At 38.2% G+C, this 25,377-nt stretch overlaps 1 protein-coding gene, 1 long non-coding RNA gene and 2 other non-coding genes across 4 annotated transcripts; 1 reads left to right on the top strand and 3 right to left on the bottom strand.

The window, feature by feature from the left end:
- Nucleotides 1–204: 204 nt before the first annotated feature.
- LOC121891038 lies at nucleotides 205–11,560 on the top strand. The gene is made up of 3 exons (XR_006094019.1): nucleotides 205–339; nucleotides 420–545; nucleotides 10,836–11,560. It is a non-coding gene; the product is annotated as an uncharacterized LOC121891038 (long non-coding RNA).
- A 5,876-nt stretch (nucleotides 11,561–17,436) lies between these two features.
- Nucleotides 17,437–22,293, bottom strand: rpl18a (ribosomal protein L18a). The gene is made up of 5 exons (XM_042403965.1): nucleotides 22,189–22,293; nucleotides 20,397–20,576; nucleotides 19,569–19,698; nucleotides 17,896–18,005; nucleotides 17,437–17,587 (listed from the first exon to the last, which is right to left on the bottom strand). The coding sequence occupies exons 1-5, from the start codon at nucleotides 22,204–22,206 to the stop codon at nucleotides 17,495–17,497; spliced, it is 531 nt and encodes a 176-aa protein (XP_042259899.1). The 5' UTR covers nucleotides 22,207–22,293; the 3' UTR covers nucleotides 17,437–17,494.
- LOC121891276 lies at nucleotides 18,555–18,687 on the bottom strand. Its single transcript, XR_006094077.1, has one exon. It is a non-coding gene; the product is annotated as a small nucleolar RNA SNORA68 (small nucleolar RNA).
- On the bottom strand, nucleotides 20,887–21,021 carry LOC121891277. The gene has a single exon (XR_006094078.1). It is a non-coding gene; the product is annotated as a small nucleolar RNA SNORA68 (small nucleolar RNA).
- Nucleotides 22,294–25,377: the final 3,084 nt, after the last annotated feature.

Below are 25,377 nucleotides of genomic sequence, written 5' to 3'. Positions count from 1 at the left end.
CACAGTCCTCCTTCTGTGCAAAAATGTATTTAAAAGTTTATCTGAAGCTAATATGAAGCTTCAGCGTCCAAATGAGTCAAATCAAGTAGATATCTTTCAACGTTACAGTCCTTTTAGTGCCAAAGTTCCTCTTTTTGTTACTATAAATATAATATAAACAAACAATTAACCCAAGAAAATTATCTTTTAAAAACAAGGACACAATGGAGCTGCAAAGAAAAGACAAGGAACTGAGAGGCAAACTCAGGCGGGCAGAGGATGCACACAAGAGACACTTTGAGGAGACACTGAAGGCTGGCAACCCCCCAAAAATATGGGAGACCATGAAAAACATGACAGGTATGCCAAGAAAACACTACAAGTCATTTGTGACTAACGATGAGCTGGCGTCTGCAAATGATTAACACCATTTTCACCAGGTTTGAAACAACTTGGAGCTCTGAAAGATGCAGGGAGGTGCTGGAGTCAGTAACTGTGGGGTCTGAAGATAAGAGTGTAAATCTCAGCGGGTCAGGTGGCCAACATCTTTCGACATCTCAGCACACGTAAGTACTGACAACATCAGTGCCTCTATTCTGAAGACATGCAGTGAGTAGCTAACCCCGGGGTGGCAGCCCATTTTCCAGCATTCACTAGACACACACACTGTCCCCACAGCATGGAAAACTTCACACATCATCCAACTTCCTATGAAACCATGCCCCAAGGAGCGCAATGACGTTCGACCTGCAGCCCTGACCTCTGTATTAATGAAGTCATTGGAGAGAATCATCTGTCAACTGCTCTCTTAGTATATACAGGAAAAACTTCACCCGTACCAGTTTGCATACAAGCAAGAGCACAGCACTGAAGATGCTGTTGCTACCCTCATACATCTGGTTTCAAACGAGTGGGAAGCTCTGGGTCTGGAAAATGAGGCTAATGCAGAAGTGACTTAAACCTGCATTCTCTCTGATGTCCAGCAGGGGGCAACTCCACTGGCTCCAAAAACATGTCTGATTGTATAGAAGTCTATGAGAAAATGACTCTACTTCTCACTTTATTTATTACCTCAGTAAACACTTTCTTAATGAGTTTATGGTCTCAATCGCTAGTTTCAAGTCTTCTCCAATACAGCATGATGTTCATTTTGTAAATTATGGTCCTGTTAGTAAAAAAGGTGAGTAAAATAGACGATAAAGCAGGGTATGCTTTAGAGTGTGGTGACGTTGTGATTGACAAGTCACTAGCATACCTACTAAAAGACCCTCTAAGGAGTCGGATGTTCAGTTTTGTTTCAAGCCTGTTTTTTGCTAGCCAAAATTAGCATTAGCGTTAGCAATATCACAGTTAACCATAAACTGTAAATGCACTGTGCTAACCAAGCTAGCAGCTAACGCTAGCATTATGGTCAGCTCCACCTTCTTGTCCAAATATGGTGTCTTCTGACTCCAAAAAACCAAGATGGCGACGGTCAGAATGCCATACTCAAGGCTTCAGAACGGGAGTCCACAAACCAATGGTTGACGTCATGGTGTCTATGGTTTCAAAACATCTGGATGCACTGAAAATAAAACTTAATAAAAAAAAGACTTCTCTGCATTCAACACAATACAGCCAGACATACTGCTCTGCAAAATGCACCAGTTGGAGATTAACCCACATTTCCCCCCCTCCCCCCCACCCTCCAGTGTTCTTAACCACTACATCATCAAATTCTCCAATGATACTGCACTGGTAGCACTGATGACGGAGGGGGAGGAGCCTGATGTTCACCTGGACAGTGTCAACAAAGTGGTTCAGTGGTGTGATCGTAACGCTCTCGTGTATTTTGTATTTTGTATGATGTGTTCTGTGCGGTTTGTTTTTTTGTTTTGTTTTGGGTTTTTTTGTTTTTTGTTTGTTGTTGTGCTGTTGTATGTTTTGATTGTGGGGGGACTACAGATGCAAATTAGCTTCGAGCTAACTCCGGTGCAGTGCATCTTTAATGTTTAAAACTGCACACTGTCCCAATCAATAAATCAAATCAATCAATCATACTCAATACCCCCAAAACACAGGAGATCATCTTCGGAGCCACACAAGACACCCATACTACTCAGGTTACAACTCATAACCAACCCATAAAACAAAGATCATCATTCAGATACCTGGGGGTGCACATGGGCAGTGCACTGTCTTCGATCTACCATGTGGACTTCATCTGCAATAAGGTACAACAGAGAATTTACTGTTTAAGGAGACTCATGTCATTTGGAGCCAGTAAGGAAACCTTCAATCTATTCTTCTGCTCCACCATAAAAAGCATCCTGCGATACAGAGGCTCAGTCTGGTTCAGTGGCCTCTCAGTCCAACTGAAAGCCAGGATACTACAGCTGCTGGGGATCTGTTCAGGTCACTCTGTGGAAAGCTCCTTCATAAACAGCTGCATTAGTGTGCCCTCAGATATCCTACATGAGGAGTACCAACTTCTGCCCTCTGGGAGGCGCCTTAGGGCTCCAGACTGCAAGAAGAATAAGTACAAGCACTCTTTTGTTCCTCACTCTGTAACACAGTTTAACCAACAGAGGAACACGAGGAGGTGATAAACCTGTGTTTTCTCAGATGTTGCTTATATATTGTATCATATCATTTTGATGATTGCTGGAGGGTGATCATACAGATGTTCTTTTATGTTGAATTATGTTATTCTGATGATTGTTGGAGCATGTGACACAACAACAGAAAAACACTGTCCGAGGAAACACAAAGAGGGAATTTGATGCTAAGAAGACTGTAAATGTGTCAGATATCCACTTGATATGACTAACTCAGACTGCTGAAGCTGAATAGAAGCTTCACACAGACTTTTAATGACTGTGTGGACACACTGTGGATTTTGGCCTCCATCACTTACATTGAAAGCACATTTGAAGGATCTTTTAATATCCAGTATGAGCAGGAGGAATGATTACAGCGCTATTCTTTAATGCTGTCCTCACAGTCCAGTTTGAACCCTTTTCTGACTGAAAAAAAAGGAAAATAAGTTCCCATCTCTTCTACCCACGCTGTCATTCGACTGTCCTGTTATGTAACAATCCAACCGACCATCCTTCACTGAGGGCGCGGCAGGCAGACGTCGTCCCAGCTGTCAGCTCTCGGTTATAAATGAACTTCTTCTTCTTCAGTCACGGATCTGTTTGTGTCTGTTGCTCAGAGAGTTTGTATGAACGTCACAGAGAGCCGAGGAGGGAGGAAACTACAACATCTTTACAAACTTCAAGCCAATATATACTGTATATTTGAGCAAGCTGTATATACTGTACATAACCATCTACTGTGTGTATATAAAGTAACATCACTTTTTACACATTTATCTCAGTACTCTTTCACACCTTTGCACTATAGGAACGGTTTCAGCTGTGTATAGACATTGTATGTTGTTGTCCACTTGTTGTTTCTATATGTATGTATCTATTTTTCACAAACGTGCTTGCACATAATGGTGATTATATTTATGTTTAATTAACTTCCTTTGGCTTGTTGTCCTTCACCAGAGTCAAATTCCTTCTATGTATAAACATACTTGGCCAATAAAGCTGATTCTTGATTCTCTTTGGCATCTCTGCAGCTTTATGAAGCTTTTCAGCTTCTTTTACCTGCTAGTTTTGGTTTTGCAGCACATTTCCTGGTGAACATAGTGGAGCATTTAGCAGCTAAAGAGTCAGATATTCCCTCCGGAGTCGATAGAGAGCAAAAACAGAGCTAAAGGAGAGTGAATATTGGACTTACATTCACCAGGTGGACAGATATCTGTTAAATGCTCCACTATGTTCACCAGCTAGTCTACAGCTAACTGTGTCTGTTTGCTGTTTGGTGCTGAGCAGGTAGTGTACAGCGGCTTTTTACAGCTTTTTCTCTCAAAACAACGCTATGAGAGCGCTGAGAGTGAACCAGAGCAGTAAAGTTGCAGCCGGACAGATAAACAATGAGCTGAAACTCGTTATAAAGCTGCGTAAAAAAACAGATTCTCACCGCTTTAAGGATTATAAGTTTGGTCTTTAAGTTTCACTTTTGTCATTAAGTCCCTTCTGTCCATCCAGGTCGTCTTCTGATGTGTTTTATTGCAGGATTTCTTTACAGAGACGATGTCAGATACTTCTTCTCTCACTTCTTCTCACTTCTTTTTACATTAAAGGTGTATTTGTGCCACTACTTGTTCTACATTTAGATTCTGTTTCTCTCTCCATGATCTGGTTTATTTTCCCTGAACTTCAGAGCCACACAGCAGCCCTGCCCTCCTTCTCTTTGTGGAAAATGTTCTCCACAAATTAGCTATCCAAACATCACTTCCAAAAACGGACAAATTGAATAATTCAGCCCAATTAGCTGAACAAACACACACTTTCACGCATGTTAATGGAATTAACGAGCTGTACTTAACCGTCTGTTGATATTTCCGTCTTTAAACCAACATCCTCCATGTCGTAACATTGATTAACTCCCAAACAACACAGGCAGGAACCTCGAGCCCGACGGGCCGACACTCGTCCAGGTGAGGTCTCTCTGTCCGGCAGACCCGAACAACAACACCAGCATTTCCAGGCCACCAAAGAAGAAGAAGAAGCAAATACAACACGCTGATTAATTAACGACAACTTCACTTCAGAAAGGTGTTAGACTTAGAGAGGCACTGAGTTGACTTCTGGCCAACAGTCCAAAATAAAAACACTGAGCAGCTTCCAACAAACAAAGGTCATTATAGTGTATAAATAATGTTTTCATTATGAAAGGAAACATTTGTGAGAGAACTAGAAATCTTGGTGTCGTCATGGACACATTGAGACAAATCAGCCGAATATCACCTTAAGAATATACTGAGAATTTAAGGATTTATGTCTAAGCAGGAGACATGTCACATGTCTAAGCAGAAAAATGTTTATCATCAGTTGGCTCGACTACTGTAACAGTGTCTTTAGAGGTCGATCAGTCCTCACTAAGACACATCAGTCCAGTTCACAGGAGTCGGTTGCAGCAGATGTTTATAAATTCAAACTTAGTCTCATTATACCTTCAGTGTATCTTTCTTCTTGTCAGATCTCATGTTTGGATCCAAACCAACAATGAGCTGATCTACTAACAAGTATTGTGTGTGTATCCAAAGCCTGATATATCTTATTCCTCCGTTGTTGTCCAAAAACTATTAAAAACACATCAATCACCATCAACAACCCGACCGGTCGAGGCAGATGGCGCCCACCTAGAGTCCGGTTCTGCTCGAGGTTTCTTCCCGTTAAAGGGGAGTTTTTCCTTGCTGCTGTCGCCAAGCGCTGCTCATAGAGGAATGTTGACTCTCTGTGAAATAAAGAGTCCAGTCTAGACCTGCTCTATGTGAAAAGTGCGCTGAGATAACTTCTTTTTTTTAAATTTGGTGCTATATAAATAAAAATGGACTTGACTTGACAGTGAGTCACATCGCTGCACTGGGTGACCTGATCCTTCATCATGAAGAGTTTGTTCATGTCAGTTTGTTTAGAAACGGCTCCAAAGACTAATAACAGCGGTCATGTTTTCAGTCTCCAGAGAGTAGTTCTGTGTAAGGCAGACGCTACTGAGCATGTGCAGGATTGTCGTTCTGTTTACAGTTTCACTAGCTTGTTGTGCTACATATCACAACCTCTTGACTTTGTCTTGAAGTTATTTGATCATTTTACAGTGTAGTACAGTAGTGCCTTACACAGAACTACTAACTAGACTCTTTTTTTCCCCTCGTCCTCCTGATCCCAAAGCATCTCGGCGCCATGAACGAGTCACTTTTCTTCTTTTTCTTCTGTGCCAAACTTCTTCACTGTGAAGCAGAGTGTTGTAACAGATACCGATGGGCAGAAAGTTCAAAGTCCTCCTCCCTTTCTTCTTTTTTTTTAGTGAGTTTTAACAGTGAGCACCCTTCCTGGGAATAAAGCTCCTTCTGTGAGTCCAGTTTGCAGCTTCATCGTGGCCTCGATGGGAGCTGACAGCCGGTTTCATCAGGATGAGATTTGGGATGAAAGCTGCCTGGACTCGGCTCAGGACGGAGGAGGGGTCCAGTTATCGTCAAACAAATGACAAGCGCCGTGTCCGACAGTTCTGAGGCCCGAAAACCAACAAACCTGGAGTGACTTCAGACAGCAGGCTTTATGTAACTCTGCTCTGCTCTCAATTAAATTATGTGACTTTTTTTTAATCCAAGATGAGCTCATTTTACTCATTACAAACACTACAACAGAGAAGTGGAGCATGTACAGTAGTAGTACTTCATGTCTTTCTGCTCTGGCGTGTTTAGTATCACATGTGTTTTGTTGTTAAATATAATATCTTTGCATGATTTCCAGTTAAAAATTCTTTATTTATCTTCTACTGGTCCTTTATTCAGCCCCTCAGTTCAGCCTCTGTGTGAAACAGGCTGTTTTAGCTCCTGTCTCTTTAAGGCCCGCCTCCTGATGAGCCCACTCTGTTCTGATTGGTCAGCTTTCAGGAAGCTTCCTCCGGCTCCGGAGGCTACGTAAACAAACTATAGTAGCAGGATTTCACTTCTTTTTCTCCGTCTTTACTCCAAATGTCAACTTCTCAAATCCATCCGTACATGTTGGAGCTGAACAACACATGGAAACACCTTAGCAACCACCTTAGCAACCAAGGCTACAGAACTGATAGCTGTTTGTGGGCGTTTGCAAACAATTTGACATCATCTGGAGGAGGAAGTAGAGGTAACTTTGCAAATGAAGTGTTCAGAGCAAGTTGAAGCCCTGACTTCTGACTTGCAGGCAGCATTTCTACATACGTTCACCTCAAGTTTTTGAACTTTGATCATGTTTAACATCCGCCATCAGAACAGGATATAAATAACAGAAAACCACAAAAAGCTGAATATGTCCTCTTTAAAGTAAAATACGCTGGTCCGGAGTCAGAGGCCAGAAAATAGTACAAAAATAAACAACCATTAATTGAAAATACACTTCATTAAAACTACAAATGGACACCCCAGGACAGTAAATGAAGAGACTGCATAAGAGACTCGTTGTTGTAACACGTTGTTGGTTTGGGTATTTTCATGGGATTTATTGTTAAAAATAAAAATGTAAAACATCAGACTGAAGGCCTAAACACAGCAGCATTTAAAAGGGCAAAACATTTGCAGCAAATTCAAATAGTTTCAATGTAATCATCACGATTAGTGGAATTGTTGAGTACAACTTTGGTGACCTTTGACCTGCAAATTTGCGCTGTTGACCAATAGCAAGCCGCAGATTAGATTACAGGGACACTCCAGAGCTACTTTCTATTGAGGAAATAATCCATATGAAAACTGTTGAGTGTTTGAGAATGCAGTAATCACCATGAAGTTTGGATTTTGGCTTGACTTGACGCTTCCATATATGTTTGGTTTTCAGGCACCTTCATTATGAAGCTCAGTGTCAGATATATCTGAGTTTCCCAACCGTAAAACAACTTTAATTACAAGTCGTAATCTCCTAATTATGATGGTTCCGATATGACATAAACGTGGCATAATCTTCGATGGGCAGTGGGGTTTATGGGAAATATAGTTCATTAAAGTCTGTAAAGACTGAATGGGATTTTCTTACTTCTGGAACAGAATCTGGATGTTCTGGTTTCACTTTGTCACTATAGTTATGTGTGTGGATAAATATGTAGATACTGGGAGAGACATGTGTTTTATTATTCTGTGGTCCATCGGTGGGGGTGGTGGGAGGGTTTCTGGAGATTAGGTTGATGAGAAACACATTAAAGTTGCAGCATGATGTAATACAGTTTATGTGGTATGTTATGCATCTACCTGTGAACTCAATAAAGAAATAATTGCAAAAAAACAAACCCAGTTCACATGAAAAATATAAAATATAGCCCTCACACAAGAAGACAAAAAATGTTAGCCAGCAGATGTCACTTTGTAAAATGAACTTTTTCTGGCACAAATGTTTTGGTGCTTCAGAAATCGCTGTTTCCTGAATCACTGCATAAAAACTGTGTGCTGGGCATCAGAAAATGATTCAGCTTTCATAACACCCTCTGTGTGTGTGTGTGTGTGTGTGTGTGTGTGTGTGTGTGTGTGTGTGTATCCGTCTTTTTATAAAACCAGCCTGTAGTCGGTGATCCTCTGTAAAAGCTGTTAAGGGTTTGTTGATCTTTGTGATTACATGTCGTCTTGGCACCAGCAGGTCCGAAAGATTCGTGGGAGGTTCGGGGAAACATTAATGCGAGGGAAAGTGTTTGGCTGGTGAAGACGGAGCTTTTAGCACATTCCTCTGCTGCAGAACGTAGACGTGGTCTGGGTTCAGTCCTGATCCGGCCCTGCTTCGCTCTCCTCCCGGAGAAAACTGGGCAAACTTAAACCCAGTCAATCAAACAGGCTGAATCTGAGTCAGCAGGTTGTGGATTCTGCCATGCTGCCGATAGCTGAGCTGGCTTTCACTCGTCTCTCTTTCACACTGAAAGAAAGGTAGTTTTGTGTTTGAAATATGCTCCCTTTTTATTTCTCTGTTAAGGAAACCGTTCAGGAAAATCCTGACCTCCATTTGGAGTGTTGCAACGCTTTTTTAAACAGCCAACTTGCCACGGTGGTGATGATTATGAGTTGTTTTAAACCTCTGCTGACATATGATGAGCTGACTGACAATTCAAAGTGACAACTGTGACCGCATGAGTTGGTTGACCCCGAATTTTATGTGATAACTAAAACATACAAGCCTCATTATGACAGTGGAGACACAAATCAGAAACCAGAGGCCCCATCAAACCAGAGTTTATTTTATATTTAAATTAACTCGTGTTTTTTATGGCATGTTTTGCCTTGTTCAGGCTGTAAACAACACTAGTTAGCTCATCACCATGACGAAGCAGTTGAATGAATGACAGGCAGAATCGGGACGGTACAGAGTCCCCTGTGCAAAGAAAAATATCTATAAATAAAATATTTACATGACATCAGTTAAACCAGTGGTTAATCAGTCCCTCCAGTTTGTTGTGATTATTGCAGACAAAAATGTTTGATTTTGCAGCGGCTTTTCTCAATTGTGATACAATTTGCAATAAAAATTTTGAGGTAAAATTACAGGAATTGGGAAAAATTGCAGCAAAGGAAAATAATGCGATTTTTTTTCAAACTACTACCGATGAAGAGTCAAATGTAATCACTTTGCACGCTGCCATGACGGAAGTTATCACGACACCAAATCACAAGCGGTCTGTTGATTTGGACATTTCATGCAGAAAACTTGTGGTAATTTGGTAAAACCGCAAGCTCTCACTCTCGATTTCTTGAATTTGCCTTAATTATTGTTAATTATTAATTATGCCAATATTGATTGTCAGGCTGCAAGCTGAAGACGAATCTCTACTTTTGTGCAACAAAGATGGACAATAAAGTTGTTTTGATTTGATTTATTAGACAGTAGAGAGTGCACAGAGTCGGGTATGACATCTTAACCAGTACGCTGCTGGGTCGCACCAAACCAGCATTTTTGACAATAAAATTTCAGACCAAAACCAATTTTACTAGAAATGCCATAGGGTTAGGGTTAGGGCGGTTAGCGGCTTTACTTGAATATAACCATGTGTTGCTTTTGTGTAAAATTCAACTTTGGTGAACTTTGACACCATTGATAACATCAACAAGCTGTGTCACACCATTTAGTTGGAAATACAGTTAAAAGTATCCTTAATTTTACAGCTTTTTGGTCACAAACCAAACTAAAGAATTTAGATAGTTGACCAGATGATGGCGCTAGATGAAAACTCAGGAGATCAGAGTTATTACAGTTCATCCTGATGGGAACAAGAATGTGTGAACCAAATTCCATAATATTCCATCCAATAGTTGTTGAGACATTTCACTCAAAATCACAAAAGTCAACCTGAGGGTGGCGCCAGAGAGGACCACCAGAGTCAGCAGGATTCATCCTCTGAGGAACATGAATGTTTGAAAGTTTGAAAGTGTGTCATTTAAAAAAAAAAAAGGGAACAAATCACTAAATTGGGCCAATTTATTTTGAGATAAAGGTTGTTATAATATTAAAATATAGACACAATTCTATTTGGAAGATAAAATCATAATATTTGAATAAAGTAGTACTGTCTGAGAAAAAAGCTGTTATATTATATTTCAAGAATATGTTTAAATAAGTAGAAAAAAATGTAATTTTTGAAGAATAGAGTCATAATATGTATAAATTAATATAAAGTTTTAAATGGCATGTTAAAGCTAACTTACCTGTTTTTTTCTACGACAGAGTTAAAATCTCAAAATAGTACAACTTTTCTCTCATAATATGAATTACATTTTTCTCAACATATTTCAACTTTATTTTCAAAAGCTGCAATTTTGTTGTTAACAGTAGTTTTATTACATCGTCGTAGCTTTGAAGCCTTTTAATACCTCAAATTTAAATTTATTGTCTCGGTTTTAGAAAACAACAATTTGAGATTTTGAGAATAAAGTCAGTTGAAAAACAACCTTGTACTGTATTTCTAGAATAAAGTTGTAATATTTTGAGAAAATAGTTGTAATATATCAAGAATAGAGTAATAATAGTCGCTCATTTGACACGTAAAAGCTAACGGACTCCTCTGTTTACTATAATGAATATTAAAACAAAAAGTTAGAATATTATGATTTAATTCTAGAAAGATTCTTTTCTCATAAATTTCCAGCTTTACTTTCGTCATAGTCTGGCTTCTTTTCTCAGAAATACAGAAGTTTTCAAGTATTTTAACTTACATTTCTGAAATCTCAGATTCTCTTTTTTCCTAACTGTGGCACTTTTTTGTAGTTTTAATACTTTTTAATACCTTCAATTTGGCTTTATTATCTCTTTCAGGGTTTATATGGAGCCGCAGATATCCTGTGAGAGTCTCAGATGGAGAGAAACTCTCTGGTCAGCTGTTTCTTGTCCCACTCATCAGGACAAACTGCGGTTACAGAAGTCAAGAGTTGGTCCCCAGAACTGCCACCACATGGTGTTTGGATCAAGTCGTGTAATAACTTTCTCCTTGTTCAAGACAATTATCCTCTCCACCTTCCACCTCCTCCACATCCATCAACACGTCTGTCCTCGTCTCTACCTGCCAGCTGCTTCCTGAAGCCCTGACACTAAGAGCCTTTATGCCCTGTGGATTTTGTGGCTTGAGGCTTTGCCACTCGGTGCCCACGGAGAGTTCTTGGAAGGCCGGGGATCCACAAAGCCTCCCAGCCACCTCAAGCCTTCGGCCCAGGCCACAGAACAGTAAACCTGGCAGAGGCTGAGACCAGACTGTGGTCAAGTCAACCCTCAGCGCCGGAGCGAGGACTCCCCTCTGAGTGAAGGAAGTACAGAGTACACACAGCTACATGAAAACCCCCAGCACAAAGATATTATCACATAAAACAGGTCATACTGGAGTGTTGATCGCTGGAGACGCTGCTGCTGCTGCTGCACCAGAGTTCAGCTGATAAAAAGCCAAGACTGGTACTGATATCTTCTGACCTAAATCATCAGCTACTGACATTATGAAGTGTAATATGTTTCCATTTTCAAGCCAAACATACAGTACAGTATATGGTGGGTCTGAGGTGCAAAACACAGCAATAAAACAGAGAACACAACATTTTAGAAAACACATTAGCAAATTAGAAAACAAAAAGAAAAACAAAAAAATTCATAAAATGGAAAGCTAAGGACATAAATTTTGTGATTGGATCAAACCCAAGTCAATATTTTGTGAAATTTTATGATGTTTTCTAAAATGTTTTGTTTTGTTGTTGTGTTTTGCACCTCAGGACCACCATACAACCAAGTCTAAATTCAGAAGCCAATGACCATTTGAGGGTTTCCTCCTTGCAATAAACGATATTTAGCCGTATTAGTTGTCAGAAAACAACTATTTGCTATGTAGAGATATCGTGGAGTAATGGCGTCCTGACCAGTGAATGAAGTCACACTTCCTCTGTGTGTGTTGTTATCTGAGCTTTTCCGTTCTTTGTTTTGGTGGCTGCATCGGCCATGCGTGTATGTTAATGCATGTGAGTACCTCCCTGTCCTCCATGTCTGTTTCCAAGATGGCGGCCACATCACAAACTTTCTCAAATTACAGCTAAACAGTTCACTAAAATATGTTTCTAAAAGCATTTGAGGTGAGAAATAGGTAACGGAGTAACACAATCTAGATCAATATTTGATCAGCTCTGCCTAGTTTGACAGTTTCATCTGAGTTCCGTGAGTTGTCGACTTGTTTTTTCCAACTTTATTGAGTAAACGACACACACATTTGTTTTGGTCTGAGATGTGCTATAGTGAGACATCTAGTGGTTGAATGTCGTGTATCACAACTTTAAAACTTCTTTATATATTAAATATAAATAATTTTTCCATTAAATACCTGAATAGTGAATAAGAATCAATAAGAATGAACAACACCTTAAATTAACAATTATATTTTAAATTAATACATAAATTAAAGGGCAAGTTGTGCCTCTTAAAGTATGCATAATTTGACTTTTTTTTGGTTTTAGGGGTTAAGTTATTAGGCCCGCAGTAACACTGCTGTTAACTGTTTATTATTTTACTTCCTTCCATTTTTTAAAAATGTTTTTTAATATTTGAGCTGTTGTTTAAATTGTTTTATTTTAAGTTGTTAAGCACTTTGAGCTGCATTTTGTGTATGAAAGGTTGTATATACAGTAAATAAAGTTTATTATTATTGTTATATCACCAGAAAATGGCACCATGCTAGTTGGTGAACTGTAGCTAGCGAGCTAATGGCTAACACACTAGTTAGCTGAGAACTTGCTAGCACAATAGTTCTGTCAGTTATTAAGCTTTGTAGCTTGGATGCTAATGGGACAATAAATTGACACAATTTGCCATTGAACATTAGTTAGACACCTTGCTAACCTTAACTAAATTGCTATTAGTCAACTTATTTTCCTGTTAGCGACAGAACTAAGAAGCTTAATAAATGACCAACTAGCTTGGAGAACTATTGTGACAAGTGCTAACAGATGAACTTGATACAAAATTCATGCAGATTTACTTCATCACTGCTAGCAAATCCACTGATCGCAGTGATTAAACTGTATATAAAGTAGTTCAAACTAGCAGCTACTACAGTAAAATCCTGCTCACACACTGATGCTTCAATATTAATAATGTACGTCTTTAATAAATGTATTTAATATATCAGTCACACGGCTGATTTTCTACAAAACAAGTACTTTGAGTAGTTTAAATAAATTAGCTGATAATACTTTTAAATGCAGGACTTTTACCATAATAGTCGCAGTGACGCTATTTCAGCCATAACGCTAATGTAGCTTATCTCACCTTGTAAATGGTCACATAGTTTAGTAATTATTGTTACACGCCAGCATTTGCACTGCAATGTGTCAATAATAAAACGTGAGATGCTACTTTTGCTGAAAAGAAAGTTGGAAAAGAGGCTACGATGAGCTGCTAACCCGACAGTACTCTGTGTTTTGATTATGATTGGACTTTATTTATTTATTTATTTATTTAATAGGGACAGAGCACATTAATGAACATCAGTATACAATACAAGATGTAAACATTCCGAAGTTAGCAAAAAAAAGCTAATTTACATCCGTAGTCCCTATGCAGGTAACAAAAACAGAAACAGTTTAAGTAACAACACGCAAATACAAATATACAAATACACAGCAGGAAAAGACAAAATATATTGTACACACGTCCGGTTAAAATGATCACAGTTCTAGTTTGACTTGAGCCATTGTTTGAGATGAGACGTAAAGGTGGGATATGTGGGGAACTCCCTTATTGAAAGTGGTAAGCCATTCCGATATTTACTTCCCTTTATTGATAGTGGAGTTTGTCCAAATGTATTGTGTCTAAATGGCACCACACAGTCCCCTCTAGTGGTGGCCCTGCTGCTATTGCCATTGTCACCGTCTGTTAAATGAATTCATATAAAGGAAGTGGGGCCCAAGCAGAGCCTCATACATAACACAAGCATATTTAACATTTTTAAAGTTCTCAAAACTCAATAAATGATACCCCGAATGGCTGAAACAAGCCACCTAGCAGCTGGCCGACCTGTCACTCAAAGCAGCCATGTCCTTCATTATGCGTAACTTCACGGTTTAATAAAATTTAAACGGGTGAGTTATAAAAAAATTCACCGCCCGTACAGTTGTCATGAAAGAGGAAATTAGCTACAGAGACCAAAACTGTTGTTTGTACCAGGCTGTAAACATGTTTATTTCTGCTGTAAAGTTGAGCTTTTTAACATGGGGGTCTATGGGGATTGACTCGCTTTTGGAGCCTCAAGTGGGCATTCAAAGAACTGCAGTTTTTGGCTTCATTTTACAGCCCCAGAGGTTGCCGCCTGGTTGCAACATGTCGGGCTCCCTCTGTAGATATAAAGGGCTCATTCGAAGGTAATGAAAACACAACGATTCTTATTTTCAGCAGATTAGACACTAATTAAAACATATTTATGGATATTATGTGTCATTTCTGTCAAGTCTGTTCTGCTAGATGCCACTAAATTCTACACGCTGCACCTTTAAGTAAAGGATCTCAGTTCTTCTTCCACCACTGGCTTTGTGTCTGAGAGCCATTAGCAGCCCTGTACTGTACGTCATGAAACATATTTCATCTTCAGGGGGAAGTCTCCAGTATTTCAAACATTTATGTCGGCCCGAAAGCACAGCCAGTTATATTTAACGGCCTCTGAGTTCTTGGCGATACCACGTTCACAATGAGCTCCGCTGGGAAGCACTAACTTTAACTTTCTGTTGAGTTGGAGAGCTCGAGAACCTGAGAGCATTTAAATGTATTTCTAAACAGACTTTTAACTCCAACAATAAAAATCTGCAGTGTATACTGAGCGTCTCTGTATGGAATTGATTTCTGGAGCTATAACCTGTTTCCTGTCAGAAGTGCTCTTTAAAGAGCAGCTCACAAATAATGGAAAATGTTGCTGCTAAGCGAGCACTAACAGTTGGATCCGGCTCATAAACATGCGCCTGTATATTAGAATTTAATTAACCATCAGAATCACCAGTTTGAGTCCCATTTTTCTTCTGTTTGGTTTGGAGAGTGTTTCTCATACCGTGAGGTGAAGTCAGCTCAGACTTTGTCTCTTTTTTCTGGGTATCTGTAATGATTTTACATGTTTATGACTGTGACTCATTGAAAAGAATGTTTTCCATCACTGAGTGAGGTCTTTTCTGCAGCCACCCACTGCTCCGTCTCCTTCATACACACCCAGTTAACTCCCATCAAACCCTACAGTACCTCCACCATTTACACTGTAACACCAGCCTGCTCCCAGCATGCCGCCTGATAATGAGCCAAACATCTTATTACAATGAGATTCCACGTCAGTGTTTCTAAGTAAAGCTGCAGGTAAAAAAAAAACATGCTGTCAAACCCCAAACTTTATTATTTTATACAGCACCTTTCATACAGATTTATGCACCTAAATAAGAACATACAACCAGATCTATTTGTGTCACAGCAGCTTGCATCTCTACAGCCTGAAATTCAGCTTGAACGTGTATAAAACATGGATGGATTACTGAACAGGCCTGCCGGGCACAGGGCCAGGGGCGCCAACCAAACCCAGTCCACCATTTTGGACTTTGAAAGTGACTACAAACAGACATAAAGCGCCTACAAACAGATGCAAAGAGACTAAAAACAGACGCAAAGCAACCAAAAAAAAAAAAAGATGCAAAGCAACTACAGAAAGACACAAAAGCGACTACAAAGAGACGTAACACAACTACAAACAGCCACAAACAGAAGCAACATGGCTACAAAGATGCAAAGTGACTACAAAAAGACACAAAACGACTATAAACAGACGCGGTCACGTCGTCTTGTGGAGGGGTTGATTACATGTTGGTTGCCAGGGGCCAGTTGTCTCCGTGCAGAGTATAAAGTGTCTTTAAAAAGCGTTCAGGAAGTGTTTTACTGTCTCTGTCTGTTGTTGTTTGTCACCTTTTTTTTTGTGACACTGATCAAAAGAAAAAGAGCCTTTAACAGATCTAAAAGTGATTAAAATTAATTAAAAACATAAAATACAAAACACTTGTTTGCGTACATATACACCCCCTTCAATAGGACACATCTATATCATCACTGGTGCAGCCAGTGTCTCATAATTAATGCATTTTTTTTCTAAAATGAATAAATAAGTAAATGCATATCACCATTTCACCCGGCACAAGACAGAGGATGGATACTAGAGCATTTCCAAGTTTGTTTGTCCTGCAGGTTCCCATAGAAAAGTTTCAATTAACTGTTTCTTTTATTTGTAGAAAAGCCTTTGAAACTGAATTTAGACTCTTGTGTTGAGACGTATTTAAACAAACTGGGACCAAACAGTTAAATAAATGAAAAACTAAAGTAATTCAGCTTTTATTGTCTGGTCATTTTCAGGTAGCAGAAGGTAAAAACAAACAAACAAACAGTGAAGTGAAGTATGTTGACCTTCTGTTGCTGCTCAACTCCTTCATGTGTTGGAGAACACTGACACCATGTGGACACTTCCTGCAACTGCAGCAGCTTCACAGTACGAGCTGTTCTGGAGCTTTCGGTCACAATCACACTGTCTTCCTCCGTAGAGATGCACAGTTGATATAGTCAGAAACACACACACACATAAAATTATATGTATTTTACATGTTTTTTTTTCTGGGTTCACAACAGATTTTTACTGTAATTTGAGTTCTTAGCTTCTTGCTAAAAGGTCTGTGAGGCCAGTTTTTAGTTTTCTATGAGATAATAATAATAATATCCATTTTCTTGAGTTCTTGAGTTGTTTTCTGGATTTTTATTTATTAAATGTATCAAATTTAAGATGAAAATAGGAAAATAAACCCTCAGTTTCCTGTTAAATCAGTCAGATTGATCTATAAAACCTGCATAACTGAATAAACAGTTGATACACTGACTCTATGTTTTTATATTGTTTTATTCCTGTTCTTTTTATGGTTTTGTATTTCCTGTGAAGCTCTTCTGCCTCTGAAAAAGAACAAAGTTCACTATGTGTTTTTCTCCTCAGTATTAGTTTTATTTTACATGTTTCAGCTACTTTGATGCTTCCAGATTTATGTTTCTTCTTCTCTGGTTTGCTGTAATATGTGTTCCTGTGTTGTTTATTAGGAAAGTTGATAATTTACACAAAGCAGAATCACTAGAGATCATAAATCAATCGATTCTGGTTTTAACTGTCAAAAACAAAAAAGAATCCAGTTGATGTTGTAGTCATGTGACATCTTTACATGTATTTACTACTTTGTACCCAGATTTGTTTCTTCTTCACTGATTTACTTCAACATGAGATTTTGTTTTTATGTATTGGGAAAGTTAATAAAAGGAGCTTAATTACAACAACAACAACAACAAAGACTAAAGCTCAGGATAAACTTTGAAATCAACAAAAACATGACGCAGCTCTTTTTCTATTATAGCGATTTTTATTGTTTCCCGCACAAAATGAAAAATGTCTTCTTTTAGAAGAAGGTGTTTGGCCTCTTGGTGGTGAAGCGGGGTTTGTGCTGGCGACGCAGGACTCTGTGAGGCAGAGGGAACTTGATCTTGGAGTCCTGCAGGAGGAAAGAAGCTCAGTTTAATGCAGAGAAACAGTCAGCGTGGACGTTACGAACGTTACGAACGTTACGAACGTTACGAACGTTACACTTATTTAAAAAAAAAAAAACGTCTGTCGCCAGTTTCAAAACCGCCAAGTTTGAAGATGGAATCTGCAAATCTGGAAGAGGAATCTGGCTTTTTTGGTCTGTCGGGTTTTTAAACTGGAGCTGACAAGTGTTGAGGCAGTCCAGAGAGAGACCCGTCGCAACAACAACAACAACAACAACAACAACAACAACAACAGTCTGCGGCAGACACTCACGTGGAACTGCTTGATGGCGGGTCTGCGACACTTGTTGGCAGCGATGACCTGCACCTTCATGATCTGGATGGAGTGGGCGCGAGCACGATGGCGAGCTCCCATATCCCGATCTGAGAGACGAAGAAGACGAACCACAGATGAAGATCCTCGACTCAGACTGATGAGTCATGTTTACAACCGTTTATTTAAAACACATTTTAAGTCTTTTTCTATGTCTTACTGGTCAAAGAAGGACAGAAAACCAGCAGGAACAACAAGAACCATCATGAAGTTATTGATATTTGTTGCTGTTTATCGTTTTATTATTGATTATCTGCTTCAACTGATTCCTTCACATCGTCTTTCACTAAATGATATTTTGTTGTTTTTATTGATGTTAATTCTGTTTTGTAAATTATTTTCTATTTGTTTGATATTATAATAAATATTTACTTATTGTATATAATAACACCTAATAATATAATTAACCAATAATAAAATAATTAACTAACTTTTGTCCGTTCATACAGGTTGATGTTAAACGCTGTATTTTGTGTATTTTGGCTTTTTGTTAAGACTCGTCTAATAAATAAATGATGACAGAAGATGAACTGAGTTGTATTTTAGCTGCGGATCGATCTCATGAGCAGGAATAGAAATATATGTTTAAAATATAAAAAGTTTGTTGAACCTTGATTTCACTTTCAAAGGCACGTCAGCGTCAGAGAAAGGCGACAAGGATCAGTTTTCTGTTTGCAAACCAGACAAGATCACAACACTGATGATGATGTGATCTTTGGGTTTGGCTGCAGTCAGTCGGAGACTTTTTATTTAAAAATGGCAACAAAAAAAAAAAAATCATCTTTCAGCTTGTGAAATATGAGAATTTGATGCGTTTCTTTGTCGTGCGTGACAGTAAACTGAACCTTTGAGTTGTGGACAAAACTACATATTTGAAGACGGAAATTATAAACATCTAATAACGACATAACGACGCTTTAAAGCTAATCAATCACACTTTAACTCACTCTCAATTATATTATATTGCAGTATATTATCACTGTGTATTCTCTGTACATATTAGAGCTGAACTAGAGCTGCAACAATTAGTTAATCAATTGATTAGTTGCCAATCGATGAATCATTTTGACTCATTTTGTAAGAAAAATGTCTGAATTCTCTGATTGCAGCTTCTTCAATGTGAAGATTTTCTGGTTTCTTTAGGTTCTTTGTTATTAATCTCAACAGATTTTACACTATTGAGTTTTTTAAACATGTATTTTACTAATTTAAAAAGCCTGAAAAACATTTGTTTGTTCTTGATGCTGTCGAGTTTCTTATTTAATTGAGTTTATTCTAGTTACAGTTTATCATTTTTCTTTTAAATTGTGTTTCTATTGTTTTTGTGATTTATGTGAAGCAGCTGCTGCAGTCATTTCCCTTTAGGATTACATCATAAAGTCTTCTATGTTTTATTCTCTTCATAAAGAAATATTAATGAATATAATAAGAAAACCACTGAAGAACTAAACATCCAACACTAGAATCCAGATGTTACTGCACATTTTCACACTCAGTTTCACAATCAGTGAAGTCTGGACGCTGTGTGTGTGTGTGTGTGTGTGTGTGTGTGTGTGTGTGTGTGTGTGTGTGTGTGTGTGTGTTACGTGTGTGTGTGTTGCGTAGAGACTCACAGCACTGAGTGACGGCTCCAGAGGTGGTCAGGTCTCTGTACTCTCTGTACATGTTGTGGGTGCCGCTACGAGAGTCGTAACGCAGCCAGATACCGAAGTTCTTCACCTTCAGCGGGGTTTTCTCGTGAACCTGAACGAGTCAAACAAACACACACACAGCAGGTCTCTGGTCATTTCATTGATTAACTTAATTAAACAGGTTAAAGAACTTGTGGAAACAGAAGTGAGGAATGAAACGGAAAAGCAGATCAGATGAAACGATAAACCTCATTCTGGCTTTAAAAAGAGGTTTCAAAAAAAATGGGAAAAAAAACAAAAAGGTTGATTATTTTAGCGTTTTAGCTCCTGAATCTTTACATCTCAACCTTTAGAGGCTCAGACGAGGTCAGCAGAGACCTGAGATCAGATTATTCTCACAATCAACTCAATAAAAAAAACACGTTGCATCAGGAGGAAGATCAAAGAAACGTCCTGGAACTAATTATATATATATATATAATGTGAATTAACTCTTCCAGTTCATCATTAACAGTGTTAAATTAAAATACACATCATTTTAATTGTTTAACAAATTAAAGACACACAGAATAAGCAGTTTAAAACAACTCTATTCAGATGGTTACTGTGTTCAGCTGCAACTATGTCGATTAACTGATCAACAAATCAATGAACTGTTTTGATTCATTGTTTTGTGTCAAAAGAAAAAAAAATGTCCAAATTCTCTGATTCCAGCTTCTTCAATGTGAATATTTTCTGGTTTCCTGAATCAAACAACTAATCAATGATCTAAGAGGAGCAGTCGACGGATTCATTGAAACCGACACCTACCAGGCCACAGTAGACTGTCTCTCCGGAGGCCTTCTTCATCTTCCTCAGCTGGGAGACGAAGTACCAGAAACGGGACTTGGCCACGACATGGTTCGGGGCGAAGATCCTCATCCGGTACAGAGGGGGGGCCGGGTTCTTGGCAGAGGGCAGCAGACGCCCAATGACTTTGTATTCCCTAAGCTGTGCAGAGACGGGAGACGTTACAGATATATATATATGAGCTGATATGAGGACGGATTCTAACATTTCCTGCTTTAGTTTTTGACCTGGAAACTTCAATCAAAATGATCGATTTTAAACTTTTTCTTTGTTATATGTGACAGCAGTTTTAACATTTAATTGCTTTAACGATTAAAGTAGAAAAAAGTGAGCAGATTACTCGATAACGACATTTATCAATTAACGGTTACATTTTTGAGTATTTTAGCTACAAACCGTCTTATGAGCAGGAATAAATTTAACACCTCTTAACGTTTAAATAGCGTTTAATATTTGTTGAACCTTGATTTCACTTTCAAAGGCACGTCAGCGTCAGAGAAAGGCGACAAGGATCAGTTTTCTGTTTGCAAACCAGACAAGATCACAACACTGTAGTGATGATGTGACCTTTGGGTTTGGCTGCATTCAGTCAGTGGCGCTACGTCTGTTCCATCTATTGATATACATATTGATGATCTATTGATAATCTATTGATATATATCACCTTCTCTGCAAACTTAAGTTATTTTCTGTGCGACCTGTCATCATCTGTCACTTTTATCAATCTGTTATTGAGTTTTCTGAGCTCTTCTTTCATCTCATCACCTTTTAATAAAAAGACAATCAGCCTGAGCAGCATCGTTAACATCTGTTCAGAGAGAACAGCAGTCAAACGAGGAGATTTTCATTCTTTTAATCATCCAGAAAGCCACAAGTGTTTTGGCAAGTATAACGTTTTTACCTGCTTATAATTCGTTCTCTCTGCAGTTTGACTAAATGCTTCGTAGGTCTCACTATTGTTACTGTTACTGAAAACTTAATCTGACTTTTTTATTGAGACATACATCTCCTGGTGGTTTTTGATTGCTGTATATTATGTTATTTATTCGTTTGTATGCATGTTATTGTTGTTTGAACACCAAGCTGCTGCTAATGAGTTTAATAAAGTTGTTTCTAGTATTTCAGGCTGCAAATTAACTTGTTTGTCCACCAACCAAATGACTGGTGATTGTTCAGATGTTACCAGCCAGTCAATAGATTAACATTGGGGAGGTTTCTGGCTGGTGAATGAAGCAAACCTACCAGCAACTTACATATTTTATCAGCATCTGGCTGGTGCTCGTTTTGTTTTAAAAAGCCAGAAGAATTACAGACAATCATTAAAAGACAGCTACTTGTGTGTTACAAGCACCACGTTAGCAGCTAGCAATTAGCTTCCATTAGCTAAACGCTCAGACGAATCCAACCATGAGATCCGTTTAGAGGACACATTAGCGCAAAAAAATACCTAAGAATGCGCTTTTTAGTATATGTAGGTCGTCTTGGACTGTAAGTGAGTGTTTGTCTTTAAAAATGCGGTTGTCGCTGTAACACACACCGTCCCGTTTAATCAACCGTCGTCCACATGGTACCGCGGACGCCATGTTGTAATCGCAAAATCAGCGGGACGAAAAAGCCTCAAATAATCACTTTACGGTGGACTTTTTAGACACATTAAAGCATAAAACAGACAAACGTAACGTTATTTAGTTAAATCTGTCCTCTGTGGCCGTGTGTTTTCGGCTTATAACGGTAAATAAAGGGTTTTACGTACTGTGCCGGACGCCTTCATGGTGCCTCTCGCTCACTGCCACAGTAAAAGAGGAAGCGCTAGGGCGGAGCATGCGCACGTCAAATGGACGGAAGGCCGGGCGGGGGCGGGGCCACGGCCGCCTCAGGAGGGCTCCAACCCGGCTGAAGTGCGTGTCAGGCCCGCTTAGATGCCAACTGGTTATTGTTTAGTTATGAACGATTCCTTCTTCTTAGACTCTTCCCTGATCCTCTGACCAGCAAAACATCAGGACACTCTGAAAGGTAAATGTTTGACCAGATGGTGGCGCTGTCTCACTGACACGTGACCAGCAGTTATAGATCTGATATCTGATATTAAACCGCTGAATCATTTAAACATATATATATATATATATATATATGTATGTATAAAACATAAGTATAAAAGTATAAACATATATTTAAACTTGTAAATACATAAATCCTTAATAAACATATAAACGTTTAAACACAGAGAATATCTCCACTAAAATAAACACATTTAAACATATAAACACAAACACATACATGTATATACAGACATATAAACACATATAAACACATACATGTATATACGGACATAAACACATATAAACAATGTTTAGTCATGTAATAAAAGTTATTCCTAATAGTCTCTCCCATCTAATGAAAAGTCATCTTCAATTTCAAGAAGCACTGAGCAAAGAACCGTTGCTGATGATAAATGATATTACAAACTGACGTTATGAATGTTAAATGTAAAACATTCTGTGAAAGAAGGAAAATTACTCCCATAACAAAAGCTTTTTAGGACATTTTTATCGGCACTGATTGACAGGTGGCACGTTATTATTACCTTATAAATTCTGTATTACCAATAAAATCAAAGAAATACACATTAAACATTTTACACAATATATATCCAACAAATCTTTATCTCTCCAAGTTTACAGATATTGAAAACAAACATAATTTTTTGCAACAATGACTCATTTAATTTACTATTGTACACATTCAGTTACATTTTTAGACCCAAATGAAAGATTATATATTGTGTAAAACTAATCAGAATATTAAAATTGAGAATAAAAATGCAATTACACATTTTGAACATAATATTGAATATCATATTAATGCAGTTTATTTATTTTTCTAATTATTATTATTCTTTATTTGTTTATTGAAGTTCATATTCTTGTTTCTTTGTATATCATTATGTTGAACTCGTCTGTGCTGTTTGTATATTTGGATGTTTTCTCAATAAAGATTGAAAACGATGTGTCAGACGTGGAGGTTAATATCACTCATCACTGAAGCTTTGAGACTTTGGCAGCATGTTTTTCTGCTCAGGGACACTGAGAGCTTTCTGATGTCTGTCTTTGTAGCTGCTTGGAAGGATGATGCTGTTATTCTATCCTCCTCATCCTCCTCATCCTCCTCATCCTCCTCATCCTCCTCATCCTTCTCTGATCAAAGCAGATGTCGGACTGATTTTGTGCTCGAGTCTCCTCGTCTACAGTATCACTCTGACAATACAACCGTGATTCACGTTGTTACACAATTACATTCTTAAGTCTATGATTTTTACACTGACACATGCAGTACATTATCAGCTCTTGGCTTTATTTTAAACAACATTAATCCTAAATAATGATGGTCACAGTTCTGTGTTCAAACACTGCTTCTGCTCAGTCTTGTAATTCTGCCAGCGTGTCATAAAGATGTGTGAAGGCTTCTGGTAGATCTAACACGGCAGCTTTTGGCACATAGGATGCTGCAAACTCTCTGTCAACCGAGAGGACCGATGGTTTTATGATCTGTCCATCTTGTCTACAGTTTTTGGAGAGGTTGTAGAGTTGGGTTTTCTCAGCAGAGGTCAGAGGTGGGAAAGCTGAAAGAGTGGGTCTCTTTTTTGCTTTGTTGTGGGTTATATACTACGTCTTTGCTCTTTTGCATCTTTGGTGTTGCCCACTGGAAACTGCTCCTGTCTATAAACTATGTCATGAGAAAATGGCAACATCTATAGATGTACAGTATATATATTAACATAGATAGATGTTACTAGTGGCCTTTCATGGACAGTGAGTCAAATCATTAACAACCCAACAACAACAAACGGCAACGTGGTTAATTGGTTTTCCTTTAGTTGTGAAAACAGGGGAATAAACTACCGACACACGAGGTAAGAGAATTTGGACATTTTTATTCTTACAAAATGACTCAAAATGATTAATAGTCTATTGTTTATTGTTTATTGTTCATTGTTTATTGTTTATTTGGATCCCCATTAGTTGTTACCAGGACAAGAACATAAATGTATACACATGCCATCACATGCATGTGTACATAAATACAATTAAAGCATTTACCTACCCCAATTAAAACAATATAAACATTACAAAAAACAAATACACTTTCAATGCCATGTGAAGTGCATACATACATTAAATGATTTATTTTATGGATTAAACAGACAAGTAAAAAACAAAAATCCAAAGGATTGAATGTTAAAGTGAAAACACGTATTTCCAACATGGCCCTAAGATGTTAAAAAACAAAGAAAACATAAAGAAGCACAAAGACATTCAACATTAATATTAAACAATACTATCCAGAAATCCAAAAACACATCACCACAATTTAAGAAATAAAAAATAACCCCCACATCAGAAGACAAGGACAGCTACAGTAATAGTGTGATTGCAGATTTCATTATAAATCTGTGACCCTGTTCCATAAGAACCTGACTTCTTACTGATTAGATATTTCGCAGACATTTACTCAAGAATAACCTCTTTAGTTGCTTTTTAAAACTTAATGTACTTGTTGCTTGAGTAATAAAGTAACTATTCCAATGAGAAATGGCTCAATACATCACGGTTTTTTATTGCACTGTTTCTAAGTTGAGGTATCCTGTTGTAGTATCAGATATCCTCAAGCCTCTAAAAGTTATTCAAATAAAACAAAATGAGTTCTCTGCAAGGTTAGTCGATTAATCGATTATTCCATCGACAAAAGAGTAATCAGCAACTATTCTGATAACTGACTAATTGTAATTGACATTTTGAAAAAATAAGCTTCAGCTTCTCAAATGTATTGATTTTTTGCTTTTTTGTTGCATTTATTGCTATTAGTCTGACAAAACCAGACATCTGAAGGTGTAACTTTGGACTGTGGGGAAGTTTAATGGATATTTTTCAATATTTTCTGACGT

Source organism: Thunnus maccoyii, chromosome 23 (genome assembly GCF_910596095.1).
Source record: "Thunnus maccoyii chromosome 23, fThuMac1.1, whole genome shotgun sequence".
Taxonomy (NCBI): Eukaryota; Metazoa; Chordata; class Actinopteri; order Scombriformes; family Scombridae; genus Thunnus; species Thunnus maccoyii.
The sequence above is the reverse complement of the archived record's forward strand: the minus strand, read 5'-3'. Positions and strand labels throughout refer to the sequence as shown.

What these genes read in the sequence shown, in the direction of transcription:
- rpl18a (XM_042403965.1), bottom strand. An exon ending in AGACAGTCTACTGTGGCCTG is followed by an intron (nt 19,699 to 20,396) that starts GTAGGTGTCGGT and finishes TGACTCGTTCAG; the next exon opens with GTTCACGAGAAAACCCCGCT. An exon ending in CCGCCATCAAGCAGTTCCAC is followed by an intron (nt 17,588 to 17,895) that starts GTGAGTGTCTGC and finishes TTCCTCCTGCAG; the next exon opens with GACTCCAAGATCAAGTTCCC.